Source organism: Gopherus evgoodei, chromosome 1 (assembly GCF_007399415.2).
Source record: "Gopherus evgoodei ecotype Sinaloan lineage chromosome 1, rGopEvg1_v1.p, whole genome shotgun sequence".
Lineage (NCBI taxonomy): Eukaryota > Metazoa > Chordata > Testudines > Testudinidae > Gopherus > Gopherus evgoodei.
This window is the reverse complement of record NC_044322.1, coordinates 49585313-49612967: the sequence shown is the minus strand read 5'-3', so window position 1 is coordinate 49612967 and position 27655 is coordinate 49585313. Positions and strand designations below refer to the sequence as shown.

General features: G+C 40.6%; 1 protein-coding gene across 1 annotated transcript in view; it reads left to right on the top strand.

Annotated features, from left to right (window-relative positions):
- The window catches only part of TRPC4 (transient receptor potential cation channel subfamily C member 4), a 208321-nt gene that overhangs the window by 93946 nt on the left and 86720 nt on the right, over window positions 1-27655 (top strand). The window contains 5 exon segments of the mRNA XM_030563819.1: window positions 14972-15029; window positions 15032-15085; window positions 15088-15315; window positions 15318-15430; window positions 15432-15491. Coding sequence (XP_030419679.1) covers window positions 14972-15029; window positions 15032-15085; window positions 15088-15315; window positions 15318-15430; window positions 15432-15491 — 513 coding nt within the window.

The following is a 27655-nucleotide window of genomic DNA, read 5'->3' as shown; positions in this document are numbered from 1 at the left end:
ATCTAGTGATTATAGGACCTGATCTCTGGTCAGGCTGAGTTATGCTTGGTCAAAGACCTCAAGCTCGGCAATGATGCCTGCATAATGTACCTTCAGTAGGGCAGCCAAGTGGCCAGTTTGGTCCCTGGTGTAAATTAAAGCAACTTCATGGCAGTTCTAATATATGGCATCCTGCAATGGCCCCCTGTCAGACATTGAACCAACTGAGGATTGCTGGAACACAACATGGTTCAGCCATGTCCCTCTCACCTTCAAAGTTACTTACTGTGACAGGGTAGGCTGACTTTATGCCATCCTGGCATATCCTATGCCAGAGGAATCTCCAGATGCCCAGTTAGGGTACTGTTAAAGCTTTGTGTTGCTAGAGTGGTGGTCATCTGACTCAAGGATGTTGGTTTATAATCTCCTCTCTTTATAATCCAAAATGCTGCTCCACTCCCCGACTCACCTACTAATGTAAACTTTTCTGGTGCAGCACAATGGTCTGAATGATTCTACTTCAATTAACCTACATTCTCCTTCTTCCTATATTTCATTCCACACTAATTCAGTCACCTGCAGCTGCAAAGTATTGCATTTTCTATAGTCTGATGAAGTGAAGGCAGCAGAAGTGGTCTGAGGCAAAGCTCTTGTCACCAGGTGATTTCAAAGAAAGAACCTTCAGCAGATCCAGCCTTAATTGTTTTTTTGTTTGTTTGTTTTGGGTTTGTTTTTTTTTTTGAGGAGGGTGATGCTTGTTTGTTTGACTTGTCACTCATTGGGCCTAATTCCAAAGTCATTTACACCATTGTGCTTCCATTGTCTGTAGTGATGTTAGCCTCGATATTATACCACTGCGGGATACAAATCGACCCCATTGTTTGGATGAGCAGTGAGAATTGCCAGGGGTTCCTATTTCTGTTATTACAGTTCTTTTCCTTAAGATATAACAGAAACCCTTTGCACAGTGTAGCTATTTGAGAGGCTTGAAGTGAGCTGTCCGCACTGTAACTGTTATGAAACACAAGCATGTTCTGTTTTAAGAGCATGAGTATTCATGAGGTGAGAAGAGTGCTCACCGTTGGTTCATATTTTCCCATTCAAATAGGAATGGTACTTATTCATTGACAAGAAGAAAAATCATAGGTGACAGGTTTGGAAACTATCATGAGTCTAGTGCTTGGATAAAACAAATGTAAAACAGCTTAGACCTATAAGTTTAATGTGGAAAAATACCTGTGTGCACATGATAAGAGAAGAGTTAAACTCAGTTGAATGGAATCAAAATGCAAGAGGGGATTAAATGTGACCAAAGACAAAAAAAAATATAATACTACTGGTATCCAGCAGAGCTGAATCAGTATTTTGAAGAAAGTAAACAGACATGCAAAACCAGTCTTTACCTGGAGGAAGGCTATCCACAGCTTATTATTGTTGTTTATATTACAGTAGCAGCTGGAGGAACTTACAGTTGAAATAGACATGGTAAACAGAAGCATAGAGAGATGAATAGACTTGACTAAGGTGACCTAGCAGCAAACTCAGGACTAGAGCCTAAATCTCCTGAGCCCCTGTCCAATGACTTATCTATTGGATCTTGCGGCTGTTCTAAGTGCCCCTGTCATAGCCTGCTATCAAGATTTGCCCTCAGACTGACATCACCCCCTATTTCTTTGTGCAAGGGATTAGGGCACTGACAAAGGAGTGCTTCTATCTGTATTCTTTTAGCTCATTCAAATCCTCACTGAAGATCTTGGGATTGTGATAGGTTAAAGGCATCATTGCTGCCATGTAGAGCGATTAATCTCTTAAAATGTTTTCTAGTTAGATTTAAGGATGATAAGCACACATCTTGGAGAGTCATTTATTTTAAACTAATGTGGGTTAGTTTATTTTGCAATATTTTCCATGCTGTGATTTAACACGAGAGTGAGTGTGTATGGGTATCAGACTGTTAGGGTTTATAGCTAGTGGATTTTGATTAGGAATCAATACAATTGTAAATTATATATTTCTAAATGAGCATGCATCATTTAGCCTTTTAAATGTACAGATACGTTTTTATTATCTGTGTTAGTTGTAATTAGACCCTAAAGAGAAGAAAACAGAAAGTGATGGATATACACGCTTCACCTAGCCAATGTCAATCAGAGCTGTGGCCAAAATAATTTTTGAAAAGACATCTTTTGCATTGGAAATTGAAGTGCTGGGTCTATGCAGGCAACATCAGTTATATCAGGTAGTTGGTTAATATTCAATAGAGGTAATCCTAAAAAATCAGAGCATGTTTCTAAAATGTGAGTGCACATCTGTGAGTCACTGCAGACTTTAGTCCCAGCCATAGTAACTCTTTTTACAAATCCTTAGAGTGAGTGTGGTGGTGATCTTTTTTTTCTACAAAAATGTTTTTACTAGATATGTTGCTAAGACTTTGTTTTGTTCCTTTGGCACAACAAGAGTGTGCTTTTCTTCTAGCCTAATTTTAGATTTAGGAAACTGAATCAGAGGGTTATTAATAGGGTAGAACACTTTCAGTGAGACCTTGGAAGTCACGATAAGGAAGGCAGAGGTTGACAAAATGTTGGATGGCTTTTATTTAACCTATTTCCCATGAAAAACAAAAGCTAAAAATGCTTGGAATAGATTTATTATGACATATTTTTACCTAGTTATGTCTATTTTAACTAGTTTCTTTTAATCAGGTGCTAGTTTATACTCATCACCATCATATATGATATTCAATAGAGCTGATCAGGAACTAGACTTTCCATTCTGTGGGAAATTCTGACTTTTCAAATGAGAACAAAAGCCAACATTTCCTGAGAAATTATTTTATTTAAAAAGGTTGGAACTATTAAATGCTTATTTCAACAGCATTGAAACTTTTCTTACTGACTCTATCATTTTAATTCATTTCATTTTATGTTATTATATTAAAATAGTAATGATAATATTACATTTAATATTATGTATATATAGAAATTGCATTTGATATTGAATATAAAAGTCAAAACAAAATTAATCAGAACATTTCAGCATTGTCTGTTTGATTGCTTGCATAGACTCAAACATTCTGACATTGTCAAAATAACACATTTAACTTTTTCTCATCAAAAATGTAATTGAAATTGGTATGTTCCCACAATACATTTAGATTTTGACAAAACTGTATTTTTTAACAGAAAGCTGTTCCATTGAAATATTTTCAACCAACTCTAACATGCATGTGATAAGAGGATGGATATATGTTCTTCATATTATCTTGGAAACTATAACACAGCTGAGAGTTTTTCAGTGGCTTGCTATATATGAAATGTCTTTGGTGGCTCTAGTTCAGTTCTAAGCGGACCCAAGTACTTAATAATAATGAATAAAGAACTTTGGCCAAAATTTTAAAACAAGCATATAAAAGAAGGGACGATCTCCACAAATTCAATGCCTGAACTTGCAACTAAATCTGTGTAGGAGCACCCCACTGCCCACATGGAGCTCCTGGTGGAGCTCTGCATGGACTGAGGCCTTGGTCTTTAGTTTTAGAATTGCTGAATGACAGGTCACTATAGAATGGTGAGATGTACAAGGAATTCTATTGGTTGGCCTAGCGAAGCAGTGCTGGAGCTTGTATAGACGAATGTCATTGCTGTATAGTGACAGTTTCCCAGGCTAGCCTGTTACTTCTGTCTGATGCACTACATTGCTTATTATCTATCTTCATTTCTTATACCTTGTTTCTCTTTTCTTTTTGCTTTGGTTCTTTTTCTGTGCATTTTCTGACAATACATAGCAGCCAACAAATGTACAATTTTATTGTCTGAGATAATGAATCTGCCTTTGTATTGTATTTACATTTGTATTTTTTTCCCTTATTTATTTGCTGTTGTTACAGCTCATCTTTCTTTTCCTTTAAAACAAATAATTCAAAACAAAACAAAACAAAAACATTGAAGCTTAGAGAGGTACCCAATATTTAGGCACTCAAAGAACTGCGCTCATTTTCATAGGTGCTGAATAGCCACACCTAAAATTAAGATAAGTAGGAGCTGTAGATGAAGCACATAAGTGTCTGGATGGATGAATGGATGGATAGATATTAGTACCTAGGGTCTATCTCCTTCTTTCTGAGCCCCAGTTACCTCTTCTCAGCCCATTTCCTGACTCTCTAAGATTACATCTACACTATGAGCTAGGGGTGTGATTCTCTTGCTTGTGTGTATATATTCATGATAGCTTGCCTTGAGCTAGTAGGAGTATGAAGAGCAGAATATCTGTAGCAGCACAGGCAGTGGCAGCAGAGGCACGGCTGAGCCATGCCAAGTATAAGGGGAGCCCTTACTAAAACTCAGCAGGGTGTTTTGGTTGGCTAGCTCTCGGTACTCAAAGAAAGGGGACAGGTTGGTGGGAAATCAGGACCCTGAGACGGACAGTCCCCAGGAACAATGGGGAGAGGCCAATGCACCAGGTCAGTCTGATTGACAGGGCGGGCAGGCTAATCAGAGAGTCAGGAGGCCAGGGGGTCCTGTTCTCTATGTGAGCTGGAATTGCCTGGTCAGACAGAGTGGGGCCAGGCTAAGGAGAGGGCAGGGGCCCAAGCTGAGCTGGGGAGCAGAGCCACACCAGCCAGAGGGGCCAGAAAAGGCAGCCCAGGAAGCAGGTCAGTGCTGGGAGCAGAGTCACAGAAGCTGCCCAGGGAGCTGGAGGCAGAGCAGCAGCAGCAGCAGTGCTGCGGCAGAGTGGAGCAGGAGCTGAGGCAGAGTGGTGGAGCTAGAGCTGAGGCTGGAACAGTCTGGAGCCAAGTGCGGTTAGCAGCTGGGGAGAGCAAGGGGGACCCTGGGCAGTGGGCCCAGCGCAGGGAGACGCCCCAGCCAAGAGGCCTTGCAGGCCAGACTTGGAGGGGGATCGTAACCCAATGGGGCGGGGGCAATCCTGGAAGAAGGGTCCTGCCACCTAAAGCCTGACGGTGTGTGGCCACCGCCAGAGCGAGTGTCTGACCCGCAGCATCCCTGTGTCATAAACAGATAGCTAAGGGTTAATGTCTCTTTCACCTGAAAAAAAAGTAAACCTGAAGCACCTGACCAGAGGACCAATCAGGAAACCGGATTTTTTCAACTCTGGGTGGAGGAAAGTTTGTGTCTGAGTTCTTTGTCTGTGTGCCTGCCTCTCTCTCAGCTTTGAGAAGTGATTTCTGTTTCCTGCTTTCTAATCTTCTGTTTCCAAGTTGTGAGTACAGAGATCATAAAAACAATAAGGGTTATTGTTTTTCTTTTGTATTTACATATCTATAGTTGCTGGAGTGCTTTGGTTTGTATTCTTTTTAAATAAGGCTGTTTATTCATATTTCTTTTAAGCAATTGACCCTGTATTTGTCACCTTAATACAGAGAGACCATTTTTATGTATTTTTATTATTAGTAGTATTAGTATTATCATAGTGCCTAATAGGCCAAGCCATGGACCAGGACCCCAATTTGCTAAGTGTTGTACAAACACAGAGTGGATCTGGTGCTTTCTTTACAAGACTCTTCTCAGCTTCCCTGTTTAAATATCTTATGCACCCTACATTTCCCTGGGTCAAGAGTGCTCAAGTGATTTTGAGGCAGTCATCACAACAGAGATTTAGATGGATTTCAGAAATGTTAGCAGACAAGATTGAGATCATAGTACAGTAACTCCTCACTTAAAGTAGTCCCAGTTAGGGAACATGCTCATTTAAAGTTGTGCAATGCTCCCTTATAACATTGTTTGGCAGCTGCCTGCTTTATCTACTGCTTGCAGGAAGAGCAGCCTGTTGCAGCTGGCTGATGGGGGCTTGGAACCAGGGTGGACCGGCAGACCCCCTATCAGCTGCCCGCTCTCCTAAGTTCCCTGTGCAGCAGCCACCTAGCAGGCTATCAGTTGCTGGTAGTACAGCTGTCCTTCTCCCCACTGCCATGTGCTGCTCCTGCCCTCTGCCTTGGAGCTGCTCCTGGGAGCCACCTGCTTGCTGTGCAGGGGGGAAGATGAGGGCTAATGTCAGGGTGTCCCCCTTCCCCCTGAACTTGCCCCCCGCTTATCCCTTCTCTATACAGAGCAGAGTGGGGACATAACAGGGCTCAGGATGTAGAGTGCTTGCTGGCCACAGCTGCTGTCTCAACTTCCTGATCTTTTTAAAGGCAACATACTTAGAGTAGGGTCAGCATACTTAAAGGGGCAACGCACATCTTTCTCTCTCACACAGGGTGTGTGTCTCTGTCTCTGTCTGCCATGCTGTCTCCCCTCCCTCAGTTTGTGCTGCCTTGTAGACTGTGAGGCTACATTAACAATGTGTTAACTCTTGAGGGCTCAGCCGAGTGCTAGTTCATCATTTAGCAGCAAGGCATTCCCTGGGAAATGTCCCACCCTCTAACTTCACCACCTCAACTAAGCATCACAATCATCATTGCTGTGTACAGTATTAAATTGTTTGTTTATTATAACACAGTATAAGTTTTATAGTTTTTTGTCTGGTGAAAAAAATTTCCCTGGATCCTAACCCGCCACTTAAATTCTTATGGGAAAATTGGATTCGCTTAACATCGTTTTGCTTAAAGTTGCATTTTTCAGGAATATAACTACAATGTTAAGCGAGGAATTACTGTACACATGACTTATGAATTCTTCTTTGATTATTGCACTAGTGTGCTAAGTACTTACAGATGAATTAGAACAAGATCCCTGCCACAGCCTGCTTATATTCTACAAAGACAATGTGCAAACAAGGGATGGGGAATGAAATACAACAAAAATGGAAGAGACTGAGCACTGACATTTGCGCATCTTTTAGTTCTGCTTTTTTCTCTTTCATGCTTACACACCCATACCCACACGCACACACAGAGTTCTTGGACTCCCCAAGCCTGTCTGCTCATCCATATGAATAATCTTGAGTTGCAAAAACTTCAGGAAAATGTAACACTAAAAACAAAAATCATTTGGCTTGGGGCAAATGTAAACAGCTGCACACTAGAAAGTCTTCTTAAATCTGGGATATGCCTAGTAGCCACGCTGCTGCTGAGCTTGTGAGAGTCACCATTACAGTAAGACTTGCTAGCTTTCCATCCTCACAGGACTTAAAGAAGCCTTGCATATCTTTTCTGAGAGGCTCTGTCAGGATTTCAAATGTGTGACTCCTTCCAATGAGACATTTGAATAGGCCAGATCCTGCGCTCAGAAACACCTATGAAAATCTGGCATAACTTCGTTAACTGCAGTGGAATTGGAGTAATAGTGAAAGGTGCTGAGTGCCATGAGAAGAGTCAACTCTAAAGAGGATTAATGCCTGATAATGTTGTAAATGAAAGAACAATTTGACTCAATCGCTTTGGCGTTCCATATATATTTAGTCAAAAGTCAGTGGGAAATCTTAAAATAATAGAAGTAGATTCAGGGGCTAAAGTCATGATGTAATAAAAGCCACAGTCTTAGGGCTTACCATTTAAGTGTAAATGTTTCTGTGAGTTAATGTTGCAGTGATTAATAGACTTTTCTATATTTGGGTAAATTCAGATAGTCTGAATTCCAAAATGTGTGCATCAGCCTTTAGCTTAATTACTTCAAGATGAAAGACTTTGATAAGCTATGAGAAAAACAAACAGCTAATGGACGAGATCTACAGGTGAAATAGACCAGATATACAAGTCAATCATTGTAATGTTATGCTGTTTGAAGCTGCATCGATATTAATGTTGCAGAGAAGATTGCAGTTAATGTCATGTTAAGAGAGCCTCGGTTTCGACCAGGACTAGAAACAAATATTAGGTTTAGTAGAGTCATACTATGGAAATAATAATCTGTCATAGAGACATATGAATATCTTGAAAATCTGTGGGTTTGACTTGTATCTTTATACCCTTGTGTTTACTCTTTTATCTCTCTCCTCTTCCCCTCTGATTCTCTGATTTGGATGCCCAGGGCAAAACTGATTGGTTGTGGCAAATGCTGTCAAAGTACAGTGGCTTTACTCACAGTAAGCCTTTGTTCTGCCATATAAGGGTCCAGAAAATCATTTCAAATAACTTAAATTTCCTCAACCTTACTTTGACTTCAGAAATCAAAGTACTGTACCATCCTCGACAGCCGCAAGCTGTGCACTAGTCTGCTGGCATTTCCATCTGTTTCCAGAGCTAGTGAGGAAAGTACTTACTGCAACTGAAACTTAGAGGAGAGGAAAAAAAGCGACAAATATAATTGATTAAACAAACCAAACACCAGGACAGGTTAATTTAGTAGTGTTGATGCTATTTTCCGTGACACTGCGTGAAGAAGAGGTGTGAAGGAGCAGGAATCCCAGGGGCCAGAGTTCCTCCAGGGTTTCTGGAGGAGTTTTACACTAAAGGAGAAGTTCTGCCACCCTTTCACAGGGCAATCCTGAGCTCCTTGCAAGCTGCTCCAGCTCTACTGTATGATGCGAAGGAGGTTCTGGGCTATAAATAATCTTTTGTGAAGACTACGGCCAGGATAGCCTTGGTCTAATGCAGTGCTTGTGCTCCTGATTGTAATACAAGAACAATGGGGGGATCTTGAGCCCATCTACTTTTCTTGCATAATTCCACAAGGGCCAGCCACTCTGACCCTAAAGGACCCCCATCTTGCTGTATCTAAAGTGCCCAAATGGCTTATTCTTCTCTCTCTCTCCTCGCACACTCACAAATGGTACTTCAAAATCAAAAGGGAGTAAGGCAAAATGTTACTGGAACTAGAGCAGAACCTACTCAGCTCTGAGCTGGGAGGGTTGAATGCGCAGCACAGAGTTCAGCCCTGTATGGGCCCTCTGTTTTCCAGCACATCTGATGGACACAGGGCATGGGCAATCCGCTGCTATGATAATCCTGTCCTCTCCCTTGGAGTGGGGAGGGCCATGTCAGGCATTCCAGAACCCACTTCTGCCATTGGGCTGCTGTAGGCTCTGTGCTGCACTTCACCAGTGTTGCACAGCTGTGTGTGTGTGTGTGTGTGTATGCATATGTTTGTGCGTGTGCTCTATGCTGCCCTTCACCAATGTTGCACAGCTCTGTGTGTGTGTATGCATATGTTTGTGCGTGTGCTCTATGCTGCCCTTCACCAATGTTGCACAGCTTTGTGTGTGTGTGTGTATGCATATGTTTGTGCGTGTGCTCTATGCTGCCCTTCACCAATGTTGCACAGCTGTGTGTGTGTGTGTGTGTGTGTGTGTTTTCCATCCATCTCCTCCGCTTCCAATATATCATCCCAGCATCCAATCTAATTATTCTGGTCTAGCAACATGCTCTGGATTTTAGCAGTCAAAGTCAGAAGGCATTTCATCTAAGGATGTGTGTAGCTGTGACCCTGAATTTGCACACCATGTTACATAAACATTTCAGCATTAGCAGTATTGCCTCCTGAACTTACTTTTCCATTGCAAGAATACAGCTAATTAATGCCTCAGGGCCCAGTTCTGCAACCCATACATTGAGTAGCACTTATTCACAGAAGAAATTGAAGGTGTTTTCCTATAAAAGCTGCTCTATGTGAAGAAAGCTGAAAAAAGCAGGACACTTAAAGGGGAAAAAAATACTCACTCACAGCAGGGCAAGAAATATGCATTTTTATTACCAGGCAGTCATATTTCTTTTCAGATAAATTTCACTCTTTTCCTTTCTCTGCTAATTCTGCCTAATTCTGCTGGTTTCTTCTCCTCCTCCCATTATTCTCATCACTTTCCCTGTTTGTTGTTAACGTTCCTCACTCCCAGGGTAGCATTCTCTGAAATGCTTCTAGTTCCATGTGCAGGGTCAGTTAAACAGGCAGAACTGCAGGGTCTCAATGCAAGGATGAGATGATGGTGTGGGAGAAGAGATTAAGTTTATTAGGAACTGGGGAACTTTTGGGGAAAGGAGAATCCTATACAAGAAGAATGGGCTCCCCCTCAATCAAAAGGAAACCAGATTGTTGGCATGTAAAATTAAGAAGGTTGTAAAGGAGTTTGTAAATTAAGGCTGGAGGAAAGCCAGCTGGTGCAGAGGAGCACACAGTTCAGACAGAGACATCCCTTTGGGGACAGTTTATTAAAGGGGATATTCTGTATCCTAGTAAAGAGGAGAGGCTAGAAATTGATAAAGTACAGGTAGGAACTGAAGAGAACCAATCAAACAAAAAGAGTGCCATTTACTTGCATCACGTGAAAGCAACAACTATATAGTGATCATTTTATAAGTGTTTATATACAAATGCTAGAAGTTTAAATACTAAGATGGGTGAACTTGAATGCCTGGTATTATATGAGAATGTTGATATAATAAGCCTCACAGAAACTTGGTGGAATGAGGATACACAATGAGACATGGTAATACCAGGGTACAAAATATATAGGAATTACAAAGTAGGTCTTTCTGGTGGAGGAGTGCCACTATATGTGAAAGAAAGCAGTCAAATATAACAAATATCTTAAAGGAATCAAACTGTACCATAGAATCTCTATGTATAAAAATGTGTGGCTTGAATAATAAGAGTATAGGAGTAAGAATTCTCTTCCAACCAGCTGACCAGGATGGTGACAGTGATTGTGAAATGCTCCAGGAGATTAGAAAGGCAACAAAAGCTGAAAAACCCAAATAATAATGGGAGATATCAACTACTTCCATATTGACTGGTACATGTCACCTCAGGATGGCATACAGAGATAAAATTTCTAGACACTATTAATGACTGCTTCTTGGAGCACCTAGTCCTGGAACAAACAATTCTTTATTGAATCCTAAGTGGAGCACAGAATCTGGTCTAAGAAGTGAATATAGCTGAAAAAACAAAAAAACTTCCCCAAAATGTTAGGACTCATTAGGATGGCACACCTATACTTTGGTTACTGCATGAAGTTCTGGTCACCCCATCTCAAACAGATATTAAAATTAGAAAACGTACAGAGAAGGGCAACAAAAATGACTAAGGGTAGGAACAGCTTCCGTATGAGGAGAGATTAAAAAGACTGGGACTGTTTAGCTTAGAAAAGAGATAACTGAGGTGGGATTTAATAGTTCTAAAATCATGAATAGTGTGGAGAAAGTGAACAGGAAAGTGTTATTTACCCAATGACATAACACCGGAACCAAGGGTCACCTTATGAAATTAATCGGCAGCAGGTTTAAAACAAACATAAGGATGTAAAATTGTAAAGGCCAAAAGTATAAGTGGATTAAAAATGAATTAGATAAACTCATGGAGGATAGATCCATTGATGGCTATTATCCAAGATGGTCAGGGACACAACCTCATGCTTCACATGTCCCTAAACCTTTTGAATGGCAGAAACTTGTACTGGGTCACAAAGGGTGGATCACTTAATGATTGCTCTGTTCTGTTAATTCCCTCTGAAGCATCTGACATTAGTCACTATTGGAAGACAGGATACTGGGCTAGACAGACCACTGATCTCACCAAGTATGGACATTCTTAGGATCTTATGCCTATGCACTGTTTCTCTCACCTAGAGAAGTCATTCTACTGTCACTACTCTTTCTTCAGACATCTTTTCCTTCTCCAATGGTTTATTTATTCACCAGGCTTCAGGTGACCCTTCTGATTCAACTGTTTATCCTTTTCCTTTTCAAAGGGGCACTGTGACCCAAGGACCTCTTGGTGCTAGGGTGGCAGGGGACAGACACAGAGGGTACATAGGTTTTACAGGAATCCCCTGCATAATAGTTCACTGAAAGACAGCATGTGAAGTATCAGCTGAGAGCCAGGAGCCCACTGGTCATCACAATTGTTGTGAATATATGTACAGATAATATTTAAGGGCTATTTATCTATACTGAAAATGATATTCTTAAGGTCTTGGAGTTAAGGCACGTCAACAGGCCAACAGGCGACATATCTCAGAAATGTTCTTTCAAGGCAGGAGGTTACAGACACCTATCTCCCTGTCTGTCCATTTGTGTAGTATATATTTTATGCCACATACTTAGCTCAATTCGAATTGAGAGATTGCAAAATATACAAGAGAGGAAATCTACAGGAAGAAATAAGTGGGACGTCCTGTTTATGAAGAAAGACAAAGGATTGCTCTGGAGTGTAAAGAAACACACCGAGTCCTTTGCCTAGGAAGCAAACTGACAATGTGCTTGTCTGATGAAAGAAGGGTCACAGCCAAACTGTCTGCAAAAATGCAGCAGGAATTTTGGGTGAGCAATACTGTAGTAGACAGTAAAGAATCCTATTAATTAAGTCTACGCTCTAGAAGACATACAGTGGTTTTATTTTATATGTAACCATTTGTTTCCAATACTTCTATGTGAATCTCTATGCTTTGATAATAAACTGACACTTGATTTCACTGTAAACATGTCTAAGTGCTGTGTGCTGAGAGAAGCAGTGATCTGAGGTGGTACTGGTAAGCTGAAGTGTAACTGTTTCTTTGGAAGCAGTGTATCGGTGAATGCTGTGAGTGTCCAGTGGACATGAGGCTGGACACTCCAGGGAGACACTTGGAGGGCTTGGGGGTTGGAGTGTGCCCATCACTAACCTGTAGAGTGACAGTGGGGCCTGTGAGGTGTGGGAACTGCTGGTATTGCCCGGGGCCAGGAGGTTTGGGAGGCAGAGACAAGGCTTCCTCATGTTAAGGCAGGTTGGTGGTGAGGTGCCTCCCACGCTGAGTACCCCTGGGAAGCATCACAGGCACCATTCAAAATGTTCTTTGTGTTGTTTATATAGCAGTGGGGAGTGGGGGGAATCCTTCCTTGTGCACTATGTTACAGAGTGACTGTAAAAATAGCACATTGGTGCTGTAAATAGCTGCTCCCTATGTGCCTTCGACGTCGTATGTGCCGAGTTCACACTTCCCTTCCTCTCAGCACTGCAAAGCTGTACAAGAGAAAGCTGTTCTTCATTTTCTATATATGCATACTTGGTAGAACTGCTGGATAAGTTCTGATTGCAGACTCTTTATAGCTAGTAAAGATGTGCAAAGTAGACACATCGTGAGGATCAACTAGCACTGGTAGCAGTTGGTGACATTTTATATTGTGCTAAAAACAATGAATCGGAAGTTGTGAAAGAGGAAAAACCGTGGAGTATAAGATGTCATAGTTACAAGGTCACTTTCTTGCCTGGCACTTTAATAGCTGGACTGGGAAAACAGAAGTTAAGCCGGGGATCCAAAAGTGAAGGAAGATAGAAAAGAATATGGGCTAGGTTACTCCTGGGGACATCTGCACCAAAAAATAAAAACTTCTTCGTACAATAATTTAAAAGTATGCAAATATTATTTGTCAAATAAATGTGGAGGCTCCAGCATGACACTGGGAAGCACATGCCACTGGCATCACAGAGTTGAGAGGTCACTGTGCAGCTGCCCCCCACACCAGGACATGGAGTCAGTGGTAGAGCTGCACCCAACTCTGACCCAGCGCAAATATTGGGCCTGCCCCAGAAACACCCCGAGGCCCTGCCCCTCCATACCAGATGTGGGCAGGCAGGCTCAGCAAGGCAGAATCCAAGTGGAGGGCCTGGTGTGGGTTAAGAGGGTTCTGTGTGGGTCAATCTGGATGTGGCCGGCTCAATGCGGGATCTACATGCAGGTGGGGTTTGGATGCACGGGCTTGATGGAGGGTTCTGGGTGCAATGGTAATTGAACTCTGTAGAGGGGTCCAGATGACAGTGGTTGAGGCTCAGCGGGGAAGGGTCTGGGTGTGGGGCATAGAGCTTGGAAGGGGAGTCTGGGTGTGGGGGGCTCAGTCTGGGGGTCGAGATACTGGGGGAGCGGGGTTCAGTGGGGTGGGGATCCAGGTGTGGGTGGCTCATTGGGTGATCCAGGTGCAGGGGGAGTGGGGCTCATCAGGGAGGGGTTCTGAATATGGAAGGTGAGGCTTAACTGGAAGGTCTGGGTATGGGGGGTCTGGATGCACATGGGTTGGGCAGATGGGGGAGCAGCTCCCTGTACAGGGATCCCTCCCCCTGCAGCTGACAAGCGATGGGTGCAGGAAGTGCTGGGGGGGAGTTTGCTGAGTTTCCTACAGCTGGGGGGAGAAGTCCAGGGGTGGGTCTGACATAGCCCCGGATGCTGGGCAGGGAAGAGGAAGTCTCTTCCTCCCCAGCCCAGCTGGGACTAGCAGCTGAGCCCAGCGCAGGGTAGGAAGCCACCAGCCGGGTCTTCCCTAGTCCCGCACCCTGCCCCACAATGATTTACCTCTCTGCTGCTATCCAAACATACTGCTGGGGAGGGTCGCATGACTGATCTTGTGGCTTCCCTTTGCATCACCATCAGAAAGTCATTTTTCTGCGAGGAAGCAATGAAATCTATGGGGGACATAAATTCTGTGCACGCACAGTGGTGCAGAATTCCCCCAGGAATATAGGTTATAGAACTGTATACAAGGAAAATTAATAAGGGTCAAAGAACAGTTATGAGACAAGAGTTTACCTACACACAAAAAGGAAGAGTATTTTAAAACTCTCTTGTGTTGTTTATTGTCTGTCCTTTATATGTTATCTACTTAGGGCCCTATCCTACAAATCATCCCATTTTCCTTCAGTTACACTTATTATTAGGTGTCATGATTAGTGTATTCAGGATTGGGCCTTACAAATGCAAGCTCACTATGGCAGGGACCTCTTTTTCTCTCTGACAGGGAGACTCAAAGCCCCAGTGATTTCTAGAGCCACGCCTCCTCATAATAAATTTAGATTATCTCATCAGGGACCAGAAACAAAAACAATCTGTCTTAAGTGACTCACCACATAGCCCAAATAGACATTGTGAAAAGCTGTAGCCGTTTATTTGAGAATAACCATAGGCTACAATTTGTTAGCGCAAAGGATTAATTCAACAGTTACAACTAACAAACATGTTGTGAAAAGATCATCTAGTTCACAATTTATGAATCAAAAAGGAGCTGCATTTGCCAAATAGAATATTAATTCCAAATTGTTTTGTGCAACTTTTTACAAGAAGAACTATCTGTAGTTTAATTACTGTTGCTGCTATTGAAATAAGAGTCTATACATTTTCTGACTTTTTTGCACAGGTGCCACCAATACTGCTGGATAAGCAGTTCTCAGAATTCACACCAGACATTACACCCATTATTTGGCTGCCCATACGAACAATTATGAGATCATAAAACTTCTTGTACAGAAGGGGTTTCCGTACCTAGACCACATGAAGTTCGCTGCAACTGTGTTGAATGCGTCTCAAGCTCGGATGTGGACAGCCTTCGCCATTCTCGATCCAGACTTAACATTTACAAAGCTCTGGCAAGTCCATCTTTGATTGCGTTGTCCAGTGAGGATCCTTTCCTTACAGCATTTCAACTGAGTTGGGAGCTTCAGGAACTGAGTAAAGTGGAAAATGAGTTTAAGTCAGAATACGAAGACTCTCGCATCAATGCAAGCAATTTGCAAAAGACCTCCTAGATCAGACACGGAGTTCCAGGGAACTGGAAATTATTCTAAATTACAGAGATGACAATAGCTTGATAGAAGAACATGAATGGTAATGATCTTGCACGATTGAAGCTGGCAATTAAGTACCGACAAAAGAGGTAAGTGTGTTGGAGAATATTTAGGTGTATTTAGTAATAATAATGTGATAGATAATTGCCTGGAATACAGTGTTTTAAATGAGACAACTTCAGATTGCTGCTAATTTTTTTTTTTCTACAAGGGCCTCTTTTTATTATTGGAAGAACATAAGAGGTTGTTGCAGTTTATTCAAACTGGAATTTGAAATATTCTATCATATCACAGATCCTGGGGGACTATCTGTTTTGCACCTGAGCATACGTTATCACTAGCACAGAATAATATTAAGCAAGTCTTTGGTAACAGAGTAAGAACTGCAAAGAGTACTTCTCAAAACTGATTCATTAACTGTGTCTGGCTGGTAAAGTGAGCATGTCACATGTTTACATGCTAGTTAAATTACATGCCTGTTGTTACAGAATGGTTTCCTCCAGGAAGGAGTTCATTTTTCTAAATAGATGTAGGCTTGGTAAGTCATTAATATCACTAGGTAAATCCTAAAAGTTTGATATTCATTTTTGGTTTGAATAAGCATCCAAAGTAGATACTATTCTAAAGATTTTCCAAATATGCCAAACTGGACTGGAAATTTAATGAGAATCTGAAATCCCCTGTGTGCCTTTTAAAATTTGTAAGGTTCCTTATATGCTGTGGTACAGAATAAGAAACTAGATAGAAGATCAGTTTTTCATGAGAGTTCCAAAACTTGTGCATCTGATCCTGGCCAGAAATTACTGTCATTTGGGAGTTTTGCTTTCAACAGCAGCTCCAGCGCAGAAGTGTAAAGTCAAGCAGAAAAGTATATCTGAGCATTTCAAACCTTAGTAGTACTGCTTCTACTAATAATAATTAAAAATGGTTCTATTCAGGTTTTTAAAATGTGCAAAGGTTCAAAGTGTCGTTACTTTTAATTGAACCTATTCACCCATTGCTATTAAGTCCCTGATCCTGCAAACAATAACCTACATGCTTTACATTAAGTACATAGGTAGAGTTTGCAGAATCTGGGCCTAACCTAGTAAGTTGTAGTTTCCATTTAAGCTAACATATATCAACACAGGGAAGTCAACATAATCTACTGAAATATAGATAGATAGATATGACTTGGAAAAGGTCTATGTTGCTCACTTATTTCATATTAAATGTCATGGTATGCCGTGGTTAAGACCACTCCATATGATCTAATTCTGGAGAAGAACCTACAGGTGGCCTTTAATATAGCAAGAAATGGTTGACACTATTTTTCACTTGCTGTTTCACTATTTCAGGATGCATGCTCACCAGTTTCCTAAATACTTACTATGATGTACTTTCAGACATTGTATCTCAGACCTTTTTGAGAAACTAATCTCTGTGTGTGTCATTTGTATTTCTTAAATGTGAAATCCTACTTTATAATTTATACTTCTACATCATATAGCAAATGTTAGCCATGACTTGGATTTTCCAATGGATTCATGCATTTAAGAGCAGTTCTGATTTTGCACAGTGATTTGAAATCCTAAGTATAAGCCTGAATTTTCCTAATTTGAGTCTTAGGTAGTGAGAGACATCTGCATGTGCAAATGGCTTGTATAGTCCCAGCTGACTTCCAAACCTAATTAAATTGCAGTAATATAGATGATTACCCTTTATAGAGTCTTGTAATGGGAAACATTAAAGAAATACTGACTCTTGAGCAATGATTCCAAATCACTGGATCATCTACATTTCTGATTTCTTTTTAAATTTCTATTAATCTTTTTCACTATTTCTCCCCTCAGCAGCCCCTTAAATCGAAGTAGGTTCTACTTATTTTTTCTGCCATATTATTTATTTGCCTATTAGATGCTGAAACAAATATTGTCAAACGCAACAGCCCAATTATTTTATTTCTAATGACTACAATTAAAGAAGGTATTGTATGAGATACAATATGGAAAGTCTAGAAGACGAAACAGTTTCTATGACAGCAAACTCAAGGCTAATTCTGTCACATCCTGTGCAGATATATTCTGGGAATTCCATCTTATCTCATCCATTGTATCCACCCCAGCACAGGCACTAACTCCAGAGTGCTCTGGGGCTGGAGCACGCAAGGAAAAAATAGTGGGTGCCGGCGGGCCCCCACCGATCAGCTCCTCACCATTTTCCCCCAGCACATCCCACCCACTGAGGATCAGCTGTTCAGTGGCAGGTTGGAGGTGCTGTGGGGGAGGAGGAACAGGGGCAGAGTGAAGGTGGGGTACACTCAGGGGAGGGGACAGAACATGGGAAGATGCAGAGTGGGTGGAGAAGCGGTGGGGAGAGTTGAGGTAGGGGTGGAGCAGGGGCAGGAAGGGTGGGGTGGGGTGGGCACTTGGGAAGGGATAGAGTGGGGGTGGGGCCTGGGGCAGAGCAGGGGTGACCACTGCCTGAGAAATCAGAAAGTCAATGCCTCTGCACCCAGGACCCTGGCAGGATCCTGACCTAGTACTGTAGCGATCCAGCTGGAGGATATGATCTGCTTTGAGCTTTTCTGGTGACTGGTAGAGGTTGTTGGAGGCAAAATAGGCTATTCCTATGTAAAGGAATAGCAGGAAAGATGTGGGTTATTCTTTAGATAGTCTGTGTTGGATCTGACCTGCCTTAGAACATCATCTCTTGAGTGATACAACTGTTCTCCCTGCTCTATGGGCTTCAGCCACTGAGAATCAGAATTATGGCCAGATACGTTTGTCCTTGGTTCAGGAAAAATATGATTTGTTTCTCAGCAATTTTATTTAAGTTTTAATTGTTTAGTGGTGGTGGTGGTTGGTTGGTTTTTGCTTTTGTTTTTCTCTCTCTCAATTTAACTCAATCAGAAATAGAAGGAAAAATTGCCTTTACTCTACATCCAACCTCTCAAAATAAAAAAAACAACAAACCAGCTGAACAATAAATTTCCTTCCCTCCCTGACACATCAATCATCTCATGCTTCTCATCTTTTATTATCATTACCATTCATTATTAAAAACTAGAGCAGGGCTGAAATTGGGGCCCACTGTGCTAAGCAGAGTACAAATACATAGTAAGAGACAATTTGTGCCCTGGAGAGCATCCAGTCTAATTTAAGACAAAAGCAAAAAGTCAACTTAACAAAAACTGGAGGAAGGAGGACAAGGATGTTAGGAACAGGTGGTTCAAATATTTTTTCTTTTAAGTTCTACGATGGGACTATTTTTGTTTATTTCTGATATCACTAATTTGTACTGACATCTGTAGGTGGTTTACCACAGATATCATAGCAGAAGGGGGGTCTTGAGAAGGATTTGAAGTAGATCAGGATTGTGACTTTCTGGTCTGACATGGGGGGGAGAATGTTCCATGCACCAGTTTTGTTATGGAACTAGTTCAGAGGTTGCTTGTGGGAGAAGTACACAAATGGGTGAAGAAGAATTGCACTGTTGGTGTGCAAGGAGAGTGACTTTAAAAACACAAGGCAGGATAACTAAGGAGAAGTGGAGTAGAGGAGGGGCCTCAAAAATGAGGACAGGATGCTGATTGAACTGACATAGAGATTCAAAAAGCATTTCTCAAGTGGATGTGGTCCCTTTAAAGGCAATGGGATGGTTTACAAGCTGCTTCTACTGTCTGTACATTAGCCTTCATAAAGATAAATACTGAGTATCCGTTTGCAGTGCTGTCAGTCCACATCTTTCTTGAGCGCCAAATTCCCTTTGTAAAGAAAAAAACGAAAAACCTTCAAAAATGTATGCAAATCATTTTGGAAGCTCTGTGCAGTAAAAGTTGCTCATGTTCTGCATTTCCATTCTGTGAGATCTGCTACAATACTGTGATCATGTCATTCAGACTTTCTCAGGAGGCATCCCAGCAAATTCCTTCCCAGCTCTTGGAATCCTGTCAGAATGAATCACTAGGTGGGGAGTCTGACGATGTGGGATTCACCCACGAAAGCTCATGCTCCAATACATCTGTTAGTCTATAATGTCCACAGGACTCTTTGTCGCTTTTTTACAGCTCCAGACTAACACGGCTACCACTCTGATAGGTGGGGAGTCTATCTGATTGCCAGCCAGCCTCTTTGCTTCATTCATAAATAACAAGGTTGAAGGACACTTAGAGTTTGAGATGCAGAATGCCTGATGACACCATTGATAGTGTCGTTGATAATGATATTATCAGTCCAGTGACCAGAATATTACACTCTGAATTTCTGGAGTACTTAGTGGCAATATTACTTTAACACAGGATGCAAGTTAAAGCCCTCAAGCTAGAATTTTTCTCCACTCTGTTAACATGCGTGTGCTGATTGATTGCAAGAAATGACACTTTCCTGCTGCTGCTGGTCTGACTCCTGTCCCTTCCTTCCCCCACTTGCCTGCTTCCAACACCTATTGTTGCTAGGTAACAATTAGCAATGTGCATCAGCTATTCCCTAATGTCCCGCAACCATTCCGCATTGTGCACTGTCAACATTTCATTGACCAGCTCTCAGTTGTTTACACCAATTGACATAGACAATGACCTGATTAGTCATTTCTGCTATCACTGTGCTAGGATCTTGGGGCATGATGGACAATGCCAAAAAGCTTCCTGTTTTCCTGAATCAAATATAAAACTTTATCTGATCACATATCATTCCTTTCATAGGTGTAGAAGAGATGATAGAAATCATAGAATTGTAGGGCTGGAAGAGACCTCAGGAGGTCATCTAGTCCTCCCCTCCTACTCCCCTCATCTAATCCCATGTCTGAATTACAGGCCAACATTTTTCTATCATCAAATCCAATGGTCAACCTGAATGCATGTAGATTGTGAACTGCCCAGGACAGGGGATATAAATAAATGAATAATAAACAGTTATTAACTGGTCATTTTTATTTGCATTGATTTCAAATGCACATTACAAACCTGAGGGATATATACAGAAGAGTATATTACTGTATTATTTCCTCAGATATATGTACTTATGTAGTATCACAGATCTAAAATGTTACTTCAAGAATGACAGGAAATACTATCACCTTGAGGAACTCCATCATCTAACCAGGCACTGAGCTTGAATGCCAATATATGTTCTTTTGAAGCTAATAGAAAATAACATGTATGTGCATGCTCTCTCATGCATGTGTGCCCACAGACATACACTCACTTTGTTTCCATTATAGTGATGCCTTACATTAACTATACTCTTAAAATAAAGATATTGTAATGTTTGTGGTTCCAAATTAGATTAAAGTGATTTTTAAAGAAGATTTTTCCTCTAACATCACTAAGGGCAGAGTTAAGGTTATTTTGGTGCTATAGCTATACAGTTCTATACCTTGACATGTCTGAATTTCTTTTAAGTGACTCTTAATTCTGAAATATCTTGGTTTATAATGGTTGCTTTTGTGATGAGTATAATATCCTTGTGATGTTTATTGCTCTTAAATTATTCATACATGATCTCAGTTTTAACTCACTTTTACCATTTTTTTTGGTCAGGGGGATTATATCTTGGAATCTGAACATCTGAAAAAATGTACTCAGTAAAAGATGTGAAATGGGAAAAAAGATGCTTGAATGGATTATTGTTCCCTCGGTCAGTTTCTGATATCACAACAAATTTTACAGTAATGTAATAGAATTTAATTCAGTGTATTTCAGTCTTTTTCTTCAGCATCCACATCCTGTTCAGTCACCATCCCTGTTCCTTGAAGTTTTCCTTCCGTCCTCTGACTTTTACCATTGGCTGCATTTTCACAATTTGGTCATTGATTTTAATGCAAGTGAAATGAATAAAGTCAGGTTTCTTTGCCACTTATTATTCTGCTTTTTCCCCCTTACATCCTTATTTTATTGTAATCCTCCTTTCCTTCCCTTGCATATCTATATGGCTGAATATCCTTGTCTGTCCTATGGTACCCTGAGTCCTTTGCTTGGCTTCTTCCAGCAGTTCATTTCAGTTTTGATCTAGGTGCATCTGTTTACTGTCCATTCCCAAGTCCTTATTCTTGGGACTCTGTTAGCAGTCATTAGTCTGGCCTAGGTGCTGACCTCTTCTCTTGTTGTTGCTATATTCTCTACACAAATATATTGATTTTTTTTGGCAACACCGGCAATTAGGAAGATTAGTACCCCAGTAGAGGGAGAGGAGCAGCAGTAGAGAATGTCAAAGTTACACTCTAACGGGTACACGGGTTGAAGAAGGAGCACAGCATCTGATGAAATTGAGGAATAATATCAATAAACAGCAGAGAGCTTTTAGGAGACCCAGACAGATAAACATTGTTCAATTTCAAAAAGCTACACAGAGTAAGGGCTTTTGGGAGGTCTTTCAAACCTATTAACAGCGTAAAAAACTGTCAATGCTAAACAAATCCACAGAATGTTCCTTGCAGACTTTATAGTAAATATTATGTCTTAATGCTCCAAACCTCTGTTTTCAAGAGATGTTAAAGCAATATTTTGTGTTGTGTTAGTGAAGCAGTTATGGAGTGACTGATAATAAGAAGCACATTTTTGAATGATTAGTGAGGCATTTGTTAAAATTTGCCAGTCATGCTGTATTCCAATGTTCCTCATTCTCTCTGTAGTCACTGATAGTTCTTTTGAGACCAAGGGCTTATCTATACCACCTGCGGGATTGACAGGCAGCGATCGATCCAGCGGGGTTTTATTTATTGCGTCTACTCTAGACACGATAAATCAACTGCCAAGCACTCTCCTGTCAATGGCAGTGCTCCACCAGAGAGACAGGTGGAGGCAAAGTCAACAGGAGAGCGTCAGCAGTCACTCACCACAGTGAAGACACCATGGTGCGTAGATCTAAGTACGTTGACTTCAGCTACGTTCTTCCCGTAGCTGAAGTTGCGTAATTTAGATTGACACCCCCCCAGTGTAAACCAGGCCCAAGTGCTGCAAACCTTATTCATTCAAGCAGCCTTTATTCACCTGGGAGGTCCCATTGACTTCAGTAAGTCGTAAGAGTTACAGGATGGAATCCTGGGTACCCACTGTATTTAGTAGGTGGTTCATGTGAAAGGGTTAATACAGAAAAGAGAGGTTTCGGAAGCTGGTAGAAACAGTGTCCTAGCCTTAGGTTATAGTTAAGCCGTGGGATGTTGTTCTGGTGGCATAATGTTTGAGGTCCAGACATGCTTCAATTCTGTGAGGGTGGAGGCAGAAGCAGAGTTCTATGTTAGTTCAGTGAATTTTCCCTCCACCAGTTGTATCCAGGTAAACGATATCTGATATTTATTTCCTAACTTGTTTTGACTCAGCTTCAAAGTCTTCCTGATTAGACATTCAAGTTGTTTCTTCTCCTTCTCATTCTTGTATCAATTTCCTTCACCACTAGAGCTAGCCAAAACCTTTTAACTGAAACAATTTTCTGTCCAAAAATGTACTCTTGTTAAAATCTGAATATTTTGGCGGGAACATGTTGGGGGAAATCTAAATATTTGGTGGGAATCTGTCATTTTGATACCAATTTTCAATGGGAAAAAGTCAAAATGTTCATTTTGACAGTGTCAAAACTTTTTGGGATTTGACAACATTGAAATAATTTGTTTTTTTCTGATTTCATTTAGACTTCCATGTTATATTAAAACATGAATTAAAATTATATTTATATATATATATTCATAATATGTAAATATAATATTTTAATATAATAGAAAAGTTTAATCAAAATGATAGTCAAAATAAAATGTTTTTGGCAGTGCTGAAACAGAACATTTTGATATCCTGAATTCATTTTTATCAGAATTTAATTTCATGGGGAAATTTTGAAATTTTGGCTTTTCATTCCAGTTTGGAACAAAACAAATGTCAAAGTATCAGAATTCCAGCATAGGAGAAATTCCAGCTTCAGACCAGTTCTGTTTAGCACCATTTCCTCATTATTTTATCACTTTGACGCTGGTGCCAGCGAAGAGCATACCTGAGGCAGGGAAAGCGAGATGGAAAGAACTAAATGCCAGGGGTTGCTGTTAAGAGTACAAGAATAGGATAACTATTTCTGGCTTTGGCTTTTGTGTACCACCAAATATTCACCAGTGATTAAGAAATGTGAGCAAGACTATAGCAGTTGGATACCAGTCCTCTCTCTCAAAGCAAAAACAGAGAAACTGATACACACCGTACCATGTCCCTTTTATTTGTACCTAACATGCAACAGCATGAGATTTTCATTTTTTATAGTTAAGTTTGTGAGTGGGGCCCTCCAAGGAGACACATGCACATTTCAATTTGTAACTAATGATGGGCATATTTGGTATTTTGGTTTTTTTTTCCTGCTCAGAGGGTGACCTGACAGGGGTCACAACATCAGCTGCTTGCTGCACAGTCACGTTATGTGTAGAAAATAAGATTTCCAATATTTTTACATTTTGTTTGGTTTTACTCTTAAAAGTTTGATAGATTTTTGCTTTTTAGTTTTATTATTTAAGGTTAATCCCGTTTTTATTTCATTTCCCTTTCTTTTAAAAAGAAATCTTGTTCTGGTTTACCCAATCTCTTCTCTCTCTGTGAGTCAAGGCACAGACGAGCTAGATATATTAAACATTTGAAAACCCGAGGTGCTGAAAGTTAGGACTCCTAAATCCATATTTATTCATGTAAGTAAAAGTAGCCTGATTTTCACAAGTACCACCACAGTGATTTTAATGACATTCCGTGCGTTGTCAGACTTCGGAAATCAGGCTTCTTTAATCTGTGATCTGAAGTGAATTTCAGAGCTGACTTTCATACACTCAGAGTTAAAAATGTTGGCAAGCATTTCTGATCTTTGAGTGCTTATCACAATATTCTCATAATATAGTTTATTTGACATGGAATGTTAATAATTTGATGATGGTGCTTCTTGTGTAACTAAGAGGTTTCGGTGTCCTGAGCACCTAGGCTAATAAACAGCTCAGCCTTTGTGCTTACATTCTATTAACATCTTGGCCTGAGCTTGTTCATCCTGGCTAGCATTGCATGAACAAGAAGCAGCCACAAATTTCTATATTATATTTCTGAGCAAAGTGATGTTGAAAGCTCAATAATCCTTTCGTGGCTAGATTACCAATAATTCAGTCTATTTAATAAATTTCCCAGGCCAAATCTTGAGCACCAGACTCAGTGTGAACTCAGTTCTTACTGTATCTTCCTTAATGAAGCCACTACGAGCTATTCTTTGAGTAAACGCTGAAGAATGGATTCTACAGTCCATAAAGTTCATTTTGTGCCAGGTAAAGGAGGTAAAGGGGAGTGTTGGGGGCGGGTGCTGAGAGCAGGATAGAAGGGGACATGGTGGAGCCAACCTCCAATACACTAGATTCACTTCTATATAAGCTCCAGAGCAGCAGAAGTTAGAATAGTAGTCCCTCTGCAGCTCTAATTTGTGCTCTGTGTCTGGAGCAAGGGAGTCAAAACCAGTTCACTATAGACACCACTCCCCACTAGATTTAAGTGCAGCTTGGATACAGTGCAGAACTGGAGCCTGAATAAATGGCTCAGGATTAATAATTACAGCTAATAGGGGTGATCTGATACCAGACAAGCCAAACCACTGCTGCTGCCTGGCTTGTGAAAACAGAACCAATGGAACTGGGGTACATACTCTGGACCTGATCCTGGGAGATGTCAAAGCCAAGCAGAAATCCTGAGCAAGAGTGCCAGGTGCTCAGCACCTGTCAGGATCAGGCCCAGGCTATTCTTTACAATGTAGTGTGTACTTTGTAGCAGATGACAACAGGCAAATCCTAAGGTTCTCAGTCCAACAGTAGGAACAGGGGTAGGGGTATTCAGGCTGTCCAGTAACCTGCATGGATAATTATCCCTGAGTGCTTTTTGAATTCAGATACATTAACACGTGTGCTAAAAGCAAGAGATAGAAACTGTTCAGTGATTTTGAGGCAAAAGATGTAATACATTTCATAAACCTGATGTACCCTTTGTGAGGGCCTTAAAGATTAGAATTTGCATTTAATGTTGCAGATATACTTTGAGTGACTTCAGCAGCCCTTCTTATTAACATCCTTTCAGAATCAAATGACTGAATGATTGTATAGGTAAGAGAAATAACAGGTCAAATATAACACCTGTGGCAGTCCTTTGAAAGAAACCCGGAAGAAGTAAAGAACTTAGTTATTTTGCAGCCGTGTGTCAGGTAGTGAGTGTAGCCATGCAAGCATTAACTAAAGAATGAAAAGGTGCAGCCTAGTCAGGCATCGCCATCTAAAATAATAATAATAATAAAATTACCAATCCCCAGAAAAGCTAACTTGGATAATATTTGGACATTTTAACACCAGGAGAAGATATGTTTAGTCTGTGCAGCCCATAACTGTAAGAAGTGAAGTATTCAAGTTTGGGACTATGTCTCCAAAACTCCCATTTCTGCAAATTCTCAGTCATAGTTCTCAAGCTCTTAGATAAACATTTGCCAGGCAAGGGCAAGTTACTCTAAATAGCCCATATGTTTGCTTTGTAAATCATTTAGAAGCCTTTGTGGTTTATAGATAAGACTCCACATATTGTTAAATAGCATAAATTATGTGAGCAGCTATCTGCTTCACAAGTTTGAAGTATTACTATAATTGGTTATATGCTGCTTATGCTGAATGGGCTTGGATTTCCCAATGGAAGGTGCAGTGGTTCCTATTAAAAAGATCACATTTACTCACAGTTACCACAACAATGGCAATAGACATACCATAATTAGGAAGTATATGGATCCACACGATGTAAAATGAATCTCAACATTTTAACCTTTAAAATGTTCAGAGTGTGTCTACAAGCTTTTGTGAATGATGAATGCCAGGTGCATACTTATTCCATTTCATTACAATGCCAATTAAACTGTTAACGATGCTGATGTTCTTCAATTCCTGACACTTAGCACAAGTTATTAAGCTGGAGAGAATAACACATACACTGCATTAATAAGGAACAGCAGCTCTTTTCCATTTTAAGTTCCCTTTCTATAAGCATTTGGATGCAACTGTATCTTCCTTGAGAAAATTGTTAGTGTGGTCAGCCCTACTAGATAGTATCAGTAATAGAGATTATTCCCCTGTGAGTGTATGTCCATTAGCTTCAGCAGAGTTCCATGTGAATTATATGAGAAGAACAGGCTTCCATTATGCATCTTCTTTTACTTATTCTGAAATTAAAATGAAGGGGGTCAGTTTTGTTGTCCATATGTCAATGTAGAATGATCATCACTGAAAAGGAATCACTTCCATATTACCAACTCCAACAGTTCAAAAATTATTAAGGTGTGCCAAAAATGGAATTGGTGTTAAAATAATATGTTTGTTCTTGTGAAATTCATATGATCTTTAAGTCTGATTTCTGATTTTTGAACTTTTGCCAGAAAACCTTATGATGCCCATCTCTGTATAGGTGTTTTAGGATGAAAAGTTCTGCTTGATATGAATAGAAAATGGTCCCATAAAAATGGGATGTCTTCCTCCTGACAGGGAGACTCAGTTTTCCCTCTTCAAAATGAGGGATGACATCTCTCCCATCTCCACTCCCTGTTGTCTCTCACCAGAAAAACCCCAATCCACCCTTCCCCCATCCCTGCCACAATTCAAAATGCCTCCTGCATTCTCTCTTCTCTGATGTTCTCTAACCTAGTACCTGGGAAATACTGCAAAATAAATTCTGGTAATAGTCATTTGAATGTTTAAACAAATTAGCTTCGACTGTGCTCACAGACCTTGTGTTCAGCTTACTGTGGATATTCTAGCTATGGAGCTAACAGACCGGAATGTTCAGAAACAGTGACTTTCAGATAACTATTGAAGAATATCAGTAGGAAATGAATTTAGAACTTGTAAATCTGAACATTCACATCAGAAACGCATTTCTTAGAGTAACCTTTATCCGATTAGGCAATACAATATAATTGTCCAGTCAAATTGTCCACTATAAACTAGTCCACACAGCAGACATTTTGAATATTGAGCCTGTGCATTTAACTGCTTGTGAACAATCTACAGAATATAAATAGTTTGCAGTGATAGTTTTAAATAATAGAGAAATTGGAGAAAATTAGAAGCAGTTCATGGACGATTTGTGAACAGAAAAAGATGCAATATTCTTTGAATAAATTATTCACTATGAATTATCTACTCCAGTTCTTCCATCCTCCTCCCTCTCCCAGATGGCATGCTCCAACGTTCTCTCTGCTTCTCCCAGGCATGTTCCAGGACCTATGGCAAATTCTAGCTACTCCCCCTTCATCCTT